The sequence below is a fragment of the Peromyscus maniculatus genome, chromosome 15 (genome assembly GCF_049852395.1).
Source record: "Peromyscus maniculatus bairdii isolate BWxNUB_F1_BW_parent chromosome 15, HU_Pman_BW_mat_3.1, whole genome shotgun sequence".
NCBI classification, from domain to species: Eukaryota; Metazoa; Chordata; class Mammalia; order Rodentia; family Cricetidae; genus Peromyscus; species Peromyscus maniculatus.
This window is the reverse complement of record NC_134866.1, coordinates 74,630,465-74,645,092: the sequence shown is the minus strand read 5'-3', so window position 1 is coordinate 74,645,092 and position 14,628 is coordinate 74,630,465. Positions and strand designations below refer to the sequence as shown.

The 14,628-nt window shown below is 47.0% G+C and overlaps 1 protein-coding gene across 1 annotated transcript in view; it reads left to right on the top strand.

Moving 5' to 3' along the window:
• The first annotated feature begins 5,419 nt into the window (after positions 1–5,419).
• Positions 5,420–14,628, top strand: part of Iqgap2 (IQ motif containing GTPase activating protein 2) — a 278,808-nt gene continuing 269,599 nt past the window's right edge. The window contains exon 1 of the mRNA XM_006985748.4: positions 5,420–5,699. Within this exon, the coding sequence (XP_006985810.2) occupies positions 5,654–5,699 (46 nt within the window). The 5' untranslated portion in view covers positions 5,420–5,653. The remainder of the gene's footprint in view (positions 5,700–14,628) is intronic.

Here is a 14,628-nt window from a genome sequence, read left to right as displayed (position 1 = left end):
GGGAGGAAAGTTCTCATTCCAGGGGTTAGGGATGTAGCAAGAAGTCCAGGATTTAAGCCTCATACCTCAGCACTAATGAGTGCAGTAGCCCAGGCTTGTAATTTCAGCACTCAGGAGGTGGAGGCAGGAGGACCAGAAGTTCCAGATCATCCTCAGATATAGAGTAGGAGGCCAGTCTGCAAGCATAAGACTCTGCCGGAATAATAAAATAAGAATAAAGAAGTTCCCATTCTAAAGGAAAGTGACCAATAATCAACAGATAATCCAACATATACCGAGTGGTGAATGCAAGTTGGGAAATTGTCAAGGCAATGGGGATGAACAAACGAAGGATAGGGCTGTCAACCAACGCTGCTCTCCTGTTAATTCACAGGCTGCCTTGGGAATTAGTTTCTAGGAGTTACTGGGGCTCTCACTTTCTTAAACTATGAAGTGGGGGAAGTCATCATCATGTGGTAGATTTTTTTTGTTTGTTTAATTCACTCAAATTCAAGTTTAGACAGTCTCTTCAACTTTGGTTTGTTTGCAACTTTATCCTTGAAGCAAAGCGGGGAGAGAGAAAAGATTGGAAGATGGCTGGAAGAAGGCTTCACTGATCTAACATTCACAAACATCTTGAAAGTTGTCCAAAATTATGGGCTTTAGTGAAGGGGGGAAGGATTTCATCAAAAACCATATTGTATATATAGACAAACAAACGTATATAATAAGAAAAGCAATAGGCAGAGACCCCCCAAGAAGCAGGAAGTGGAATTAGGCACTGTTCTTGCACTAAAGCTGTGCCTAAGTTTCCCTGTCTGTAAATAATAATAATGGGAATTCACTTCTGCCATTTTCTTTCTCCCAATTTCTCCCCCCCCCCACACTTCTGTTTTGTAGAGCAGAGATACCAACTGTTTCTTTCATTTCTGATTCTGTTTCCTTCTAATTTGATGTGGAGCTGTAACAATTTCCCTTTTTGGATAGAGAGGTCTCCATTGCAGTCAAGTTTAGCTCTGGTTTCTTCTTACAATCCTTCTATTTCTGGAACAGGGGACGAACTAGAAACCATTAACAACCCCAAGTCTGCACATCCTTTGAAAAAGCCTTGGTTGTCTTTTAAGTTTTGTTTTGTTTTGTTTTGTTTTTTTCATGTCTCATGCTTAAAGGTATCAATAAGCCACTGTTTTGAATAGATTTGTCCAAAGGACCAATAATGCTATCTTATTGGAAAATCAAATCATGTTTCTAAAAGTTTTGTTTATGTTTATGTTACGTGTATGGGTGTTTTATCTGCATGTAAGCCTATACACCACATGTGTGTAGTGCCTGAGAAAGTCAGAAGAGGGCGTCAGATCCCTAGGAACTGGAGCTACAGAATGTTCTTAGCTGCAATGTAGGTGCTGGGAACTGAGCCTGTAAGAGCTGTGTCTTTAACTGCTTAGCCATCTCTCCAGTCCTTAAATCATCTTTAAAGTGAACAGATGTTAAAGTCTTAAAATTTTGACACAAGCATACTTTTGTCTCCTTTTGATATAAACAATCTCTTACGGTTATTTTTTAAATTGCAGGTTTTCCTAGACTGAAGAAAAATGGAGAGTCTGAGGCTATCCCAGGCTATAGCCAGATCCTATGAAGGAAAACAAAACACAAGGCCAGCCCTGCTGGGACACTAGGGAGGGCATTACAAATTCAAGGGCTGCCTGTGGAGGGCAAGGCTAGGCTGAACTGTGAGAAAAAGCAATGAGACTCTGTCTCAAAGTGAAATTTTAAAAGGGGCCTGGGGTATGGCTCTGTGATAGGGGCTTCCCTGGCTGAGGGGAGGCCTTACTTTCAAGCTTTAGTACCTTAATTAAAAAAAAAAATTGAAAACATTTCCAAGCATTTTTTCATTCTTGTTTCAACTTTTAAACAGAAAAGCTGGTTGTAAAATACAGTTTAAAAGAGAATAACAACAAAAAAAAATTCAGCCCCCTCACAATACCAATTTTTTCCCAAAAATTGGTTAGAGTTGGCTGTGGTGGCACACACCTATAATCCCAGCCCTTGGGAGGCTGAGGCAGGAGGATCAAAAGCCAAACACTGACCTGAGGTACATAGTAAGGTCAGGTCTCAAATGCTAATTATAATCATAACAGTGATGGTGGTAATGGTTAGCAGTTCTTCAATGTCATTTTTAATATTGCATCAAAGAAAGAACTCTCTTGCCTTATTATATAAAGTGTCATGGAGTCTGGAGAGGTGGCTCAGTGAGTAAAGGCACTTGCTGCCAAGCCTGACAATCTGAGTTCAATGCCACATGGTGGAACCAATGTCACCAAACTGTCCTCTGACCTCCACACCTGCACCATGGCGCACAAGTTCCCATGTGCACACACATACGTGCTAAATAAATACATGTTTTTAGAAAAGGAAACTAAAACAAAGCAAAAGCCAGGAAGCATTTTCTCCCCACAATCTGGCCTCATAGTTTTTTTGTTTGTTTGTTTTTTGTTTTGTTTTCACTCTTCTCACAGCGGAAGGTGCAGAAAATTGAAATGTTGCCATGTTATCTATCTGACTCTGAGGCCTTACTTTCAAATAGTCCGACATTCTGCAGGTGAGCTTCTCTCCTGAGAGGTTTGTGTGGTGGTTGTGAGATAGCACAGTGCAGACAGACATGACAGAGTCTGGCTTCAGGCACTGGCCAGACAGGAGCACTGCCTTAGAATTCCTTCTTCACGTTCAGTTCTCACGGTGGCATCAGCTGTCACAGCCCCAGATCCTCCAGAGAGCTCATCAGCCAGCAGCCAGTGAACTTAGAACTATAATCTTCCCACTACATCTTGGTGTTTACATTCTACCAGCAGTGGACTTCACTCTATCCAGCCTACCTATGCGCTTTTTTTTCTCTCTCTCTCTTTTACCCTTTGGGAACCCACCACCTAGCTCCCAAATAAACACACAGAGTCTTATTCTTATTTATGAATGCCCAGCCTTAGCTTGGCTTGTTTCTAGCCAGCTTTTCTTAACTTAAGTGATCCCATCTATCTTTTGTCTCTGGGCTTTTACCTTTCTGTATACCTTTCTTTACTTTTTATTCTGTGGCTTGCTGTGTGGCTGAGTGGCTGGATCCTGGAGTCCTCTCCTTCTCCTTCTGCTCCCCTTCGCCCGTGATCTCTCTTCTTCTCTCTCTTACTTACTCTCTGCCTGCCAGCCCTGTCTATCCTTCCTCTGCCTTGCTGTTGACCATTCAGCTCTTTATTAGACCAATCAGATGTTTTAGACAGGCACAGTAACACAGCTAAACAAATGCAACATGAAAGACTGCAACACATCTTTGCACCATTAGACAAATGTTTCACAGCATAAACAAACGTAACACATCTTTAATATTCCACAACATCTGCTCTGTGAGTGCTGAAGTTGCTCCCTGTCTGTATGAAAGTAGCTGATTGGCCTGCTTACTGAGGTTAACTTCACAGAAGCTCCTCTTTCTTAGCATCTGCAATAGTCCCTCCATTCAATGTCAACATCTCCATCCTGCTTGCTCTAATACATTTTATAACCTGCTCCAGAATTCACCTTTCGTCAACTCCGGAACATTCTGCCATTCTCATGCTCGAAGCCAAGAAGTGCTGGATGGTTGTGGCAGCCCTCCTACGCAATCTCAGCACTTGGGAGGTTGAGGCTGTGGGATCAGGATCATGAGTTGGAGGACTAGCTTGGGGTCAGGGCAAGATCTTGTCTCAAAATTAAACAAAGAACAAAACCACCCTGGCAAGCCTTAACGAGCTCTCAAAGGTTCTTCAATGGTCATAGTCAGTGTTCTTGGTCTGACATTTAGAAAGTCCTCTACAGGCTAGTCAGGCTTCCCAGCTCCTCCCCAGCCTGACCTCAGGATCTAGCCCATTGTCTCCTGCCCTTGCCTGTCTCCTAGGAAAGGACAGTCTCCACCCAACTCTTGCCTATTCTCCAGATTCTGCCTGACACCACACTTTATCATCTTCTCAGACCACTGTGGTTTACAATGATTTCGCCCCACCTCTAAGTGCAAAGACTATGTACTTCTTGAGGCCCCAAATCCTGTGTTCATACTCAAAATTGGTGCGTAAGGAGTTCATGTTTGATATATAGAAAAGACTGCATGTTAGAGATCAACATGGCATCTCTTGAGACATGGAAGAACCCAGGTTAACCGCATCACTGACACGGTCTCTGCTTCAAACTGTGGCCATTTCCTTCTATGAGTTGCCCTTAGCATTAGAGGCATTTACTTTTTGAGGGAGGAAAAATCTTTGTCATCACATTCCAACCAGGTGAGAATCCAATGTCTCCAGGGAGAAAAAAAGTCCTCCCGCCCTCATCCAATGAGATCCAAGTCCAATCTAAACTCTTTAGGGGTCCATCAAACTCATAAGCGGGCTTCTCACCGGCGGCTTGTGAGAAATGCAAGTTTATGAGCCTCAACCCAGACCAACTGGATTGGAAACTGAGGGTGGGGGCCCAAGACTCTGAATTTCAAGTTTCCAGAGTTCTCTGTATCTCCCAGAAAACGGCTGGCCGCTCTCTGCGGCTTTGCTTAATTAAAAGCGACCAGTGTCGCTCGACCACCATTCTTCAGCTCAATCATCTCTTTCGATTATTTTTTTCCAGTCACGTGATCACCCACACGCCGCCCCCACATTTGTGAAAAAGCGAGAGCCCAGGTTTAGAGGGGCTCCACATTCCTCCAGGCTCCAAGCAACCGCACGAAACTCCAGCTTTTAAAACAGCCACTTGTGGTTTCTGTCTCAAACGCCGAGCCGGAAAGGGGTTTGTGGTTGTGCGACCCCGGCTGGGCCTGAGCGACAGTTTTGCACATTGGGGCGGGCTGGCAGAGGGGTTGGGCGGATGACTGACAGTTGTGTTCTGAGTGTTGTTTGGAGACTGTTTATCTTGCCGCTCCAGCATGTGCACGAGCTCACCCTTACCGTTTTTTTTTTTTTTTTTTTTTTTGGTCAAGAAAGGGCAATCCTGTGTCTCATAGACCAAAAGATACAAGCAACTTTAGTTTAAACCCCCACATCCGAAAGCAGGCGGGGGAGGTGGTGTCCCCCGGCAATCTCCCTAGAGGAAAAGGAACTGCAGTGTATGTCCCCCAGTCACTGAGCAACACCCAGGCGAAGAGGGTGCCTGTGGTCTTCTGTGGTTTTTCTTGCTCTTCCCTGCGCTGGTTCACTTCCACCCTCCCGACGCTCCAAGGCGCCCTCCAGCTGCTGTGCGCTGGGTCCCAGCGGCAGGGGTCTAGGATGCCTCTCAGCCCCTTCCTCTCCCGGGAGGCGGGTCCTCGTTCCCCGGCGCTGCGCTGGGCGTCCAGTAGGGGTCGCTGCTCGGCGGCGCGCTCCCACCGCGGTGAATAACGGGGCCGGGCGGGAGGAGAAAGGAAACCTGCTGGGGAGGCGGCGCGGCCCGCGGGCGGGCGGGCGAGCGAGGGAGGAGAGAGTTCACTTTTGCCCCGGTGTCAGCGAGACGCGGCCGCCTCGGGCGAGGGCGAAGGAGCACCGAGGGAGCGGGTCGGCCAGCTCGGAGAAGCCGGGCGAGAGCAGCCGGAGGCGGGATCGGAGCGCGCCCGCGGGGCGCAGAGCCCGCGAGCCTGGCCAGCGAGGGGAACCACGGGGGGCGCGCCCCAGGAGGGCCCCCGGAGCAGCGCAGGATGCCGCACGAAGAGTTGCCGTCGCTGCAACGTCCCCGCTACGGCTGTGAGTGCGCGGGCTCCCGCTGATCTTGGGGGCACCCCTCTCCCTGGGACGGCGTTGGGGAGGCCGAGGGGGCCCGGGTGCGCGCCGCGGAGGGCAGCGGCTGGCAAAGTTGGGAAGTGGAATTGCAAAGGAGCAGAGCGCCGATTTCCGCCCCTGTCCTCCAAATTCCTAACCGCAGCTTCCAGTCTCGTCCCTCCACCCCGCAAGCCTCAGCGGCGCGGGCGCAGACCAGGTTGTGGTTTAGGGGTGTCAGGTGAGGAGCCCGCCTAGCTCCAGGCGCTGCCAGCTCGGGCCAGGGGGTGGCGTAAGTGGGGGGGGGTCCTGATGCTTCCCACCCTTAAGGGGTGGAAAGTTTGTTTGCTGTGGCTACAGGTGGGCACGGCGAGTACTGTGCCTGCGCGCTCTGCGAGAGGTGAAGGCACTTGGCTGGAAGGGCAGGCTTCTCCTCCTCCCAGCCTCTTTTGGGCCTCACCTGAGCAGCTAGAGCCACTTTGGGCCCCACAGGTGTGAGGCCCTTCCAGCCGAAGCCCACAGGGACACGTCCCGCCCCCAGCCACTTTCCTGGCGCCTCTCCCCGCCCCCGATCCCCAGCGCGGGAGGATTTCTATGAGGAAGGACTCCGAGCCTGTCTGACTTGAAGGTGGTGGTGTCGGTTACTCGGCCGGCCGCGGGCTGCCCGCGAAAAGAGGTGGCTTTGACTAACAAGAGGGAGCCAGATTATCACCAACCACGTGGCCCCGTGTGCAGAGTTCAGAGTCCTAAATATGTGCTAGGAAGTATTTCCTTTAAAACAAACAGTAAGCTGGCTTTTTTCTCCAGGGTTGGTCCTGTTGGCAAACCCATGGCCGAGAACCATGGGTTAATCTTTTGCTTGGGCTGGCCTTGGTAGCAGAAGTACCAGGTTTAGGTTAAGGTGGTGATGTCGGCAGTAGAGTTAGTGTGTTCATGTGGTTTGGGGTGTTTGGTAGGAACACAGATGAAATTTTTGGAAGAGGGTCGCCAACTTCCCTAAGTCATTTACACACACACACACACACACCAGTCTTTTTTTTTTTTTTTTTTTTTTTTGCTTTTGTTTTTTCTTCTTCTTCTTGTGACAGCAGGAAGGAGTGAGCCAACTGCAGCTTCTGTAAAGTGAGAAAATGCATTCAGCGCGACCCAGCGTTTTGCAGCCTGGGCCAGTTTGCAGTTGGTAAACCACACAGAGCTCCCGGGGCTGGAGGAGGAGCCCTGTGCTCATCTGGTGGTTGCAGTGTCAACCTCAGGCCTTTGGAAGAAGTCCTTTCACGTGACAAGCTCTTGGCTCATAAGGTGCTTTCACTGTGTCGCGCTGTAAGATGACTATGAAGTCTATAAACTAGGTGAGCACGCACTACTACATGGTTTGACATCACGTGGTCCGCGTTATCCCTCCTTAGCGATGCCCGGTGATGATGAATGTGGCCCAGGAATGCAGCATTTCCTTTAGCCCCTGCATGGGCATCTGAGGCCTTGCCTGATTTTTTATTGAATTAGCCTGTCGCTGCAGCGTGTCTTAGAAGACCAATCAAGGAGGCAAAGAGCTCCAAGCCTGAAGCCTGCGCTGTGGAGCCTCCTTCCTTGGAAATCTCCCTCTTTTTTTTTTTTTTTACTTATCTGGCGTTGAAGGGTGGGGTGCCATTGTTGGAGTGACTTACTTTCCCCGTGATTGTCAAGGGCTTGACTCAGCGTGGTCACAATGGGGAGGGGATATGTGCTTATGTATTAACCACACTGTGAAATGGGAAGACTTTAATACAGTAGTCAGTCACACCATTTAAATGGACATTTAGATAGTACTGTTCATACCGTGTTCATGTCTAGAATATGTTTACAGCATGCGTTTTTAAAAGTGATATCTAGAGCTGGTGGGATGGCTCAGTAAAGGTCCTTGCTGCCAAGCCTGATGACCTGAGTTCAATTCCCAGGACCCACCTGGTGGCAGGCGAAAACTGACTCTCCCAAGTTGTCCTCTGACCTCCACAGGTACACACACACACACACACACACACACACACACACACACACACACACGATGTCTAGCAGACTATGCCGTGGTGTTGACAGACACCCCTGAACTCTCTGACTATCTCCTCGGAAGGGCCTGGTCTGGTGTATGAGTTGTCGGTTTTCTGGGCCCCTTGTCAAGGCTGAACACCACGTCAGGGAGGACAACAGTGTTTGTCCTCACTTGTGGTGTAGGGCAGGCTTTGTCTTGCTCACTGGTTTTTAGTGGTTTGGTAAGCAGGCCAGTTCAGGAGGCTTCCAGCTCTACGACACAGGTTGGATTCCCGAGACTTAAAAAAAAAAAGCACCTATAGTTTGTTCTGATGTCAACTCGGTGCTAACAATTTCAAGTCTCTGAGACTGTTGTCAAACTGTTTGAAAGACAACCTTTTGGTGGTTTGAATTAAGCTGTTTTGCCTGTTTCAAGTGCAGGCTTTTCTGCTCTCTACCCCCTGGAACTGTTTTTGCGGTCAGTCAGTAATTCTTACACAGGGCAACTAAAGTAGCTGGGCTCAAGTCTCCCCGCTCCCCTCCAGGGTACATGTCTGTAAAATACCACATCCTAAGTTGTTCTTGAGGGATTTGTCGGTAGACGGTCCATGGTAGCTGCGAGCCTTCTCAGGTCGCTGACAGATCGCTGAGGTTGGCACAGGTGTGCATGGAATTTAAGTGATAGAGGTTAATTTCCATTTAATTCCTGTTATTCCTGGTCATGTTCTCCAGCCTGCAGAGTCGTGGGATGTGATATCAACAGAAGAGTGCTGAACTGTCCTCTCAGGCATGCAATGCTGAGGAAAGACCAGAAAGAGGAAAAGGGTAGTAGCCATCTGTATGCAAACATAAACACCACGGATGCTTAGGGACCGTTTACAAATAGCTTTTTTGCTCTTGTGATGAACTATGATATATCTGCTGAGTTACTTCCGAAAACTCACTGCCACCATGATCTGTCAAAAGTTTTACTCTAATTAATTACTTAATTAGAGTTAAAAAGGCCAGTGAAAGCAAAAGGCCCCTGCTGTCTCCAGTGAGTTCCCTCCTCACTAGCAATCTGATCAACGTTGAAGGGTCATTCTAGGTCTGACACTACTGATTGTGTTTATGACAAGAGTGATGGATTTCCACTCTGACAAACACAGGTCCTTCTCATGAGTTACACTGTAGAAATACCAGTGACCAAGCTGTCCTTGTTTGCTCCCTCTAGAAAGTGAAGCATCAATCAGGTGTGGTGATACAAGCTTGTAATTCCAATACCCAAGGCTAAGGCAGGATGATTGTGATTTTGAGGTCAGCTTGGGATATGTGAAGAATTCAAGGCTAGTCTGAACTACATAGCAATGTCTTCAAAAGAAAAGAAAAGAAAAAAGTTCAGCATAAAGGGTGGATCACTAAGTCAGTGAGGTGTCTGCCTGGCAAGCTTGAAGATCTGCTTTCCATCCCTAGAGCCTTCGACAAATAAAGAAGAAAACATCCAGATGTTTTTCACAGTGCTGGGGAGACAGAGGATCCTTGAGGTTCACTGATGAGCCAGCCTGTCTTAATCAGAGAGCCCCAGGTCCCGTCTCAAAAAACCAGGTGGATAGGAGCTTCTAAGGAGCTAGACCCGAGATTGGCATGTGCATGCAACCCATGCACATGCCAACCCATACACATCAAAGGGCATCATAAATCTCTCTCTCTCTCTCTCTCTCTCTCTCTCTCTCTCTCTCTCTCTCTCTCTCTCTCGTTGAAAAGCTTCAGCTGATAAGGTTGAATCTTTGAGCAATGCTCTTGTCTGAAGTCTGGGTGGTGTGACTTCTAAGTCTCCTGGAAACTGGACTATTGAAGTGGTTAATGCAACTCATGCTTTACATTTCCCCATCTGACGTGGAGAAATGTAAGTTCTGAAGTCAGCCACACTGCTGTGTGGTTCTGTGGCACGTAGCTCAGCTCTAACTCTGCACTTTCGTCTGAGAGGTAGAATGTGCGCGATCGATGCTGCCATGTGACGCTGTCTCCACAGACAGAGAGCCGAGCTCCTCCGTTCTGCTCTCGTGTTTTGGTTGGGCTCCAGAAGGTCAACAGCTAAAGTGTTGTTTTAAGTATGCTTTTAACTTTAATTACACGTGCTGAATGACTTGTTTGGGAGAGTTTAAGCTTGTAATACCAAGTTTGTTTTCAAAGTTCATGTTATTTGGGGCGTTAGCTAACCTTCTTTTTTTCTCTCGGGAACTGTTAGTTTGCAGTGGCCCCTCCCCCAGCTACTCTACAAGCTGCTTTTGTGTGCATGGTGCTGGGAACCAAACCCAGGCCTTGTCTGTGCTCTTCCACTGATCTATACCCCAGCCCTCCCTAACCTTTACAACAGCCTCCTTTGGTTCAAGGCTCCTACGCAAACAGCACTAATGCTTGCTCAGGCTTTAGCGTAACCAATGGCGAAGCAAAGGTCACTCAGCTCCAGAGCAGGCAGTTACCATGGGCTATGGAATTAAGGCGTGTGATCTAACCAAGCCTGGGTGCCTTTAAAAAAACGTGTTGCTGTTCCTATCTGACCATCATTACTTTTCGGGGGATTGGGAGACAGTAGTATCGAAAATTCTCACAGAAGCTGAACTGCATGGTACTGTGTCAGGCCACACAGCTACTTGGTGACAAGGACAATTTGAAGCCACATGGCTAGACCCTGGAGTCTTTCCTCATCCACCATTTGCCAAGATGCCACACCTGAGGTGTGTGTGTGTGTGTGTGTGTGTGTGTGTGTGTGTGTGTGTGTGTGTGAAGGGTTATTCCTTTCTCTTTCAGCTGTTGGTCATGATTTCATCAAAGTCCAGAAACCTGCAGTCATTTGGATGGGGGTGCTATTAAAAATAATACGCTTTATTCTTTAGGTCCATTTCAATGCTTTCTTTTTTCCTAGGAAAAAGCATAGGCAACTCATGGACTTATTATATTCATAGAGTACACTTAGGCTTGTCAAAGGATTCTGTGTATAGATAAAGACATTCCATCAGGCTCTGGGGCCCCGATGTGAAAAGAAGGCTTTTCCACAATAATATAGTGGCACGCACCAATGGCTCTAAATAGGATAATTTGTAAAATGCATTTTATTTCATATACCATCCGTCCCTTGAAGTCTGGGTTTGAGGAGAAGAATTTGCAGTGGGGTGGCCGGCCAGTGAGCTGCTGCTCTCACCTCATTGCTCGATCTTGGCTCTCCCTCTTCAGAGGCAGCCTAGTGTGAGGGAAATGGCAAGAGCCCCAAAGCTGAATCGATTTGGGTCTCAATTCTGCCTTCCATCCCTGCCTGAGTGGCCTCGGTGTCTCCTCCAGCCCCTTCAGAGGTGTGTGTTAATTACAGAGCTCTAGACTTGATTCATGTGTAGTTCCTGGATCACAGGGCTAAACAAATTGTAGTTATTTCAAATACATCTGTCTCCTGTGTACAAACCTTGTGGGCGAAGGGGGCATAGCTAGTTAGAACTTAGGAGAAAATCTGAGGACTGGGATATAGCTCAGTCGGTAGAATGAATGAATGAATGCCAGGCATGCGTGATGCTTCTGGTTCCATCCCTACCATTACATAAAGCAGGTAAGTGGTATCCCTGTAATCTCAGCACTTGGAAGGTAAAGGCAGGAAGAACAGACATTCAAGGTCATCCTCAGCTATTGAGGAATCTGAGGCCAGCCTGAGCTATATAAGACCCTGTCAGAAGAAAGAAAAGGAAGGAAGGCTGGGCGTGGTGGCGTAGGCCTTTAGTCCCAGCACTTGAGGCAGAGGCAGGTGGATCTCTGTGAGTTCGAGGCCAGCCTGGTTTACAAAGCGAGTTCCAGGACAGCTAGGGTTGTTACACAGAGAAACCCTGTCTTGAAAAACAAAAACAAACAAACAAAACAAAACAAAACAAAAACAAAAACAAAAAAAAAGGGAAGGAAGGCCAAGAGATAAGGAATAACACTTTTTAGTGTATTTTCAAGTTCTGTGGAAGTGATAACTCTTGATCAAGCAGTGGGTCGGAGTAATAAAAGGGCTTTGTTGAGGATTCTGAATTTGAATAAGACCTTCAGATAGGTCAGGGGCAAAACTGAAAGGTGTTCTGGTGTGTGTGTTGTGGGAATAGTTAGCCAGGATTGATGCTCATTGTGGATGGATGCTGAGGAGTCAAGAAGTACCTAGAAGGGGACACATCATGGAGTCCTTTATGCAGTAAAGGTCAGTTTGTGGTATCTTTTTAAAGGGTAATTTATTTATTTTTATTTTTTGTGCATTGGTGTTTTGCTTGCATGTGTGTCTGTGTGAGGGGGTCAGATCTTGGAGTTACAGACAGCTGTGAGCTGCCATATGTGTGCTGGGAATTGAACCCGGGTCCTCTGGAAGAGCAGTCAGTGCTGTCCACCGCTGAGCCATCTCTCCGGCACCCCAGTTTGTGGTATCTTAGAGGTGCCTGAGTAGTAGGTATCTTCCTGGGCTCTGAGATGCTTTTTTTTTTTAAACAAAATGTTCTTAAGTGAGTAGCCCAGTAAAACAGGGAGTAGGTATGGGGTTGATTGGTGTGTGTGTGTGTGTGTGTGTGTGTGTGTGTGTGTGTGTGTGTGTGTGTTACACTCTGTTCAGACTGGTTCAAGGTCCTCTGGGTGTGGGAGTCCCTTTAGGATGGGCAGCATTGCTAGATGGCTTTGCTGAAGGTTAAGTGAATTCTCTGAGAACGGGTGAGGAAAACATGAATAGTTGGAGTGGGCATGGATCTTGATAGCTAGGTTATCAAGGGATAGGGTTTCTCCCTCTTCATATTTCCTCATTCTCTGTGTTACCGTGGCAATTTTCACCTCTCCATTCCGCTGGTAATCATTGCCTTCTGCTGATCAACATCCTGGTTTGGCTGAAGAATGACTGAGACCATGTACGCAGCTTAAGGGCAGCTGGCTGGGGAACTTGTCTATAGTTATATACTCTCTGTAGCAAGAGACCCGCAGATTGTACCAAAGCTAGCTGGATTCTCCTTTGACTCTATAATCATGTATTACTTCTTGGTCTTTGGCCAGGATAAAGTGTCATTTTGCAATCACGTATTGCCCATGGCCTGTCTTTGTCGAGGGAGCGTCTCTAACAGTGCAGTGGTTTTCAAAGGACACTTGCTGGAGTAGCAGTAGTAGAACATCGTTTGGGAACTTGCTGAAAAGGCAGATGCCTGGCCTTACGCAGCCTGTAGAAGTTCTGGGCTCACTCCCTTCAGTCTCCGAGATTCAATAATCCTTCCAGGTGATGGATATGCCCTGGAACGTTAGAAGAATGAAAAGTCATTCCCAATATCCTATTACTCTCTTCACTGTGCTTGCAGGCTTTTGCGAACTAAGTGCAAACATGATACCTTACACAATACTTGGATTATACCATCCGGTTGTGTTTTACTTGAGCGCACAGATGTACCATGTCCCAACCTAGGCCTTGACTTCTATAAAGGATTGTGTTTATCGTGTGGAATTTGTCTCAGCGTGGCTTTGAGGTTGCTTTGCTCTCCTCTGGGAAACAAATGTGACGCAGAAGGAAAACTATCTAGTCTTTGTGGACTGGCTGCCCAGAGGTTTGCGGGGGAAGACGAGCTGGTAGAGTCGGTGTGTGGTGGTTTGAATGAGAGTGTCCCCCAGAGGCCCCTGTGTTGGAACACTTGGTGCCCAGATGGTGGCACTGTTTGAGAGGTTTAGTAGGTGGGCCTTGGTAGCAGGCTTTGATTGTGAATGGCCGAGCCACTTTTACCTCATGCTTTCTGTTCACGCCTGTTCAAGATGTGAGCTCTCTGCTTGCTGCTCTTGCCCCCATACACTCGTGCCTCCCTCCCGTGATGGTGATGGACCCTGACTCGCTGGAACCATGAGCCCAAACAAACCCTTTCCTTCCCAGGTTGCCTTTGGGCGTGGTGGTTTATCACAGCCCTAGAAACCAAACTAAGACATGGGAAGGCTGGATGAACTGCAGAACCTCATACAGACTGGAGACCCCAGTGCCTGCCAGTTTCAGGCTTCTAATTAGGATATGTTTGCTTTTTCCTCTAGATAACTCACACTGTTTTTTTTTTTTCATTCATTTACTCACAGTGTTAAGAATTTTTCAATAAGTTAGTAGAGATAATTTGAATAGATGTAAGGATATGAGTGTGCCCAGGCTCCGCACCTTGTGGAGAAATGAGAGAGTGTTCACCTTGCAATTGATGAAGTATAAATATGATTGTAGCTTGAGATTCCCAAAGGAGAGAAACCCTTTCCTTCTTTCTTTCTTTCTTTCTTTCTTTCTTTCTTTCTTTCTTTCTTTCTTTCTTTCTTTCTTTCTTTCTTTCTTTCTTTCTTCCTTCCTTCCTTCCTTCCTTCCTTCCTTCCTTCCTTCCTTCCTTCCTTTCTTTCTTTCTTTCTTTCTTTCTTTCTTTCTTGACAAGGTCTTACTATGCAGGATGGGCCAGAGAAAAACTGTATTTTGTTTTGTTTATTTTATTTTGGGGAAAGGCAGCATCTTGCTATGCTGCGCAGAGCTGGTCTGGTATTACTCTACTTTGTCAGCCTCCTAAGTGCTGGATTGCAGATATGAACTGCTTAATTTGGTTGAGAAAGCTCTCAACTGCTTTCATTATTCTGTTCCTACTGAAGGAAGATATTTTTTTGTATATTTTTTAAAAAATAGAGTTGAGGGGGGGGGTGCTGGAGAGATGGCTTAGCGATTAAGAGCCTTCTAGAGGACCCAGGTTCAATTCCCAGCACCCACATGGCAACTCATGACTGTCTGTAACTCCTGTTCCAGGGGATCTGACACCTTCTTCACACAGACATACATGCAGACAAAACACCAATGTACATAAACTACAAATAAATAAATAAATAAATAATTAAAAAAAAACGGAGTTGGGAGCAGTGGCTTACATATGCAAACCTTGTACTGAAG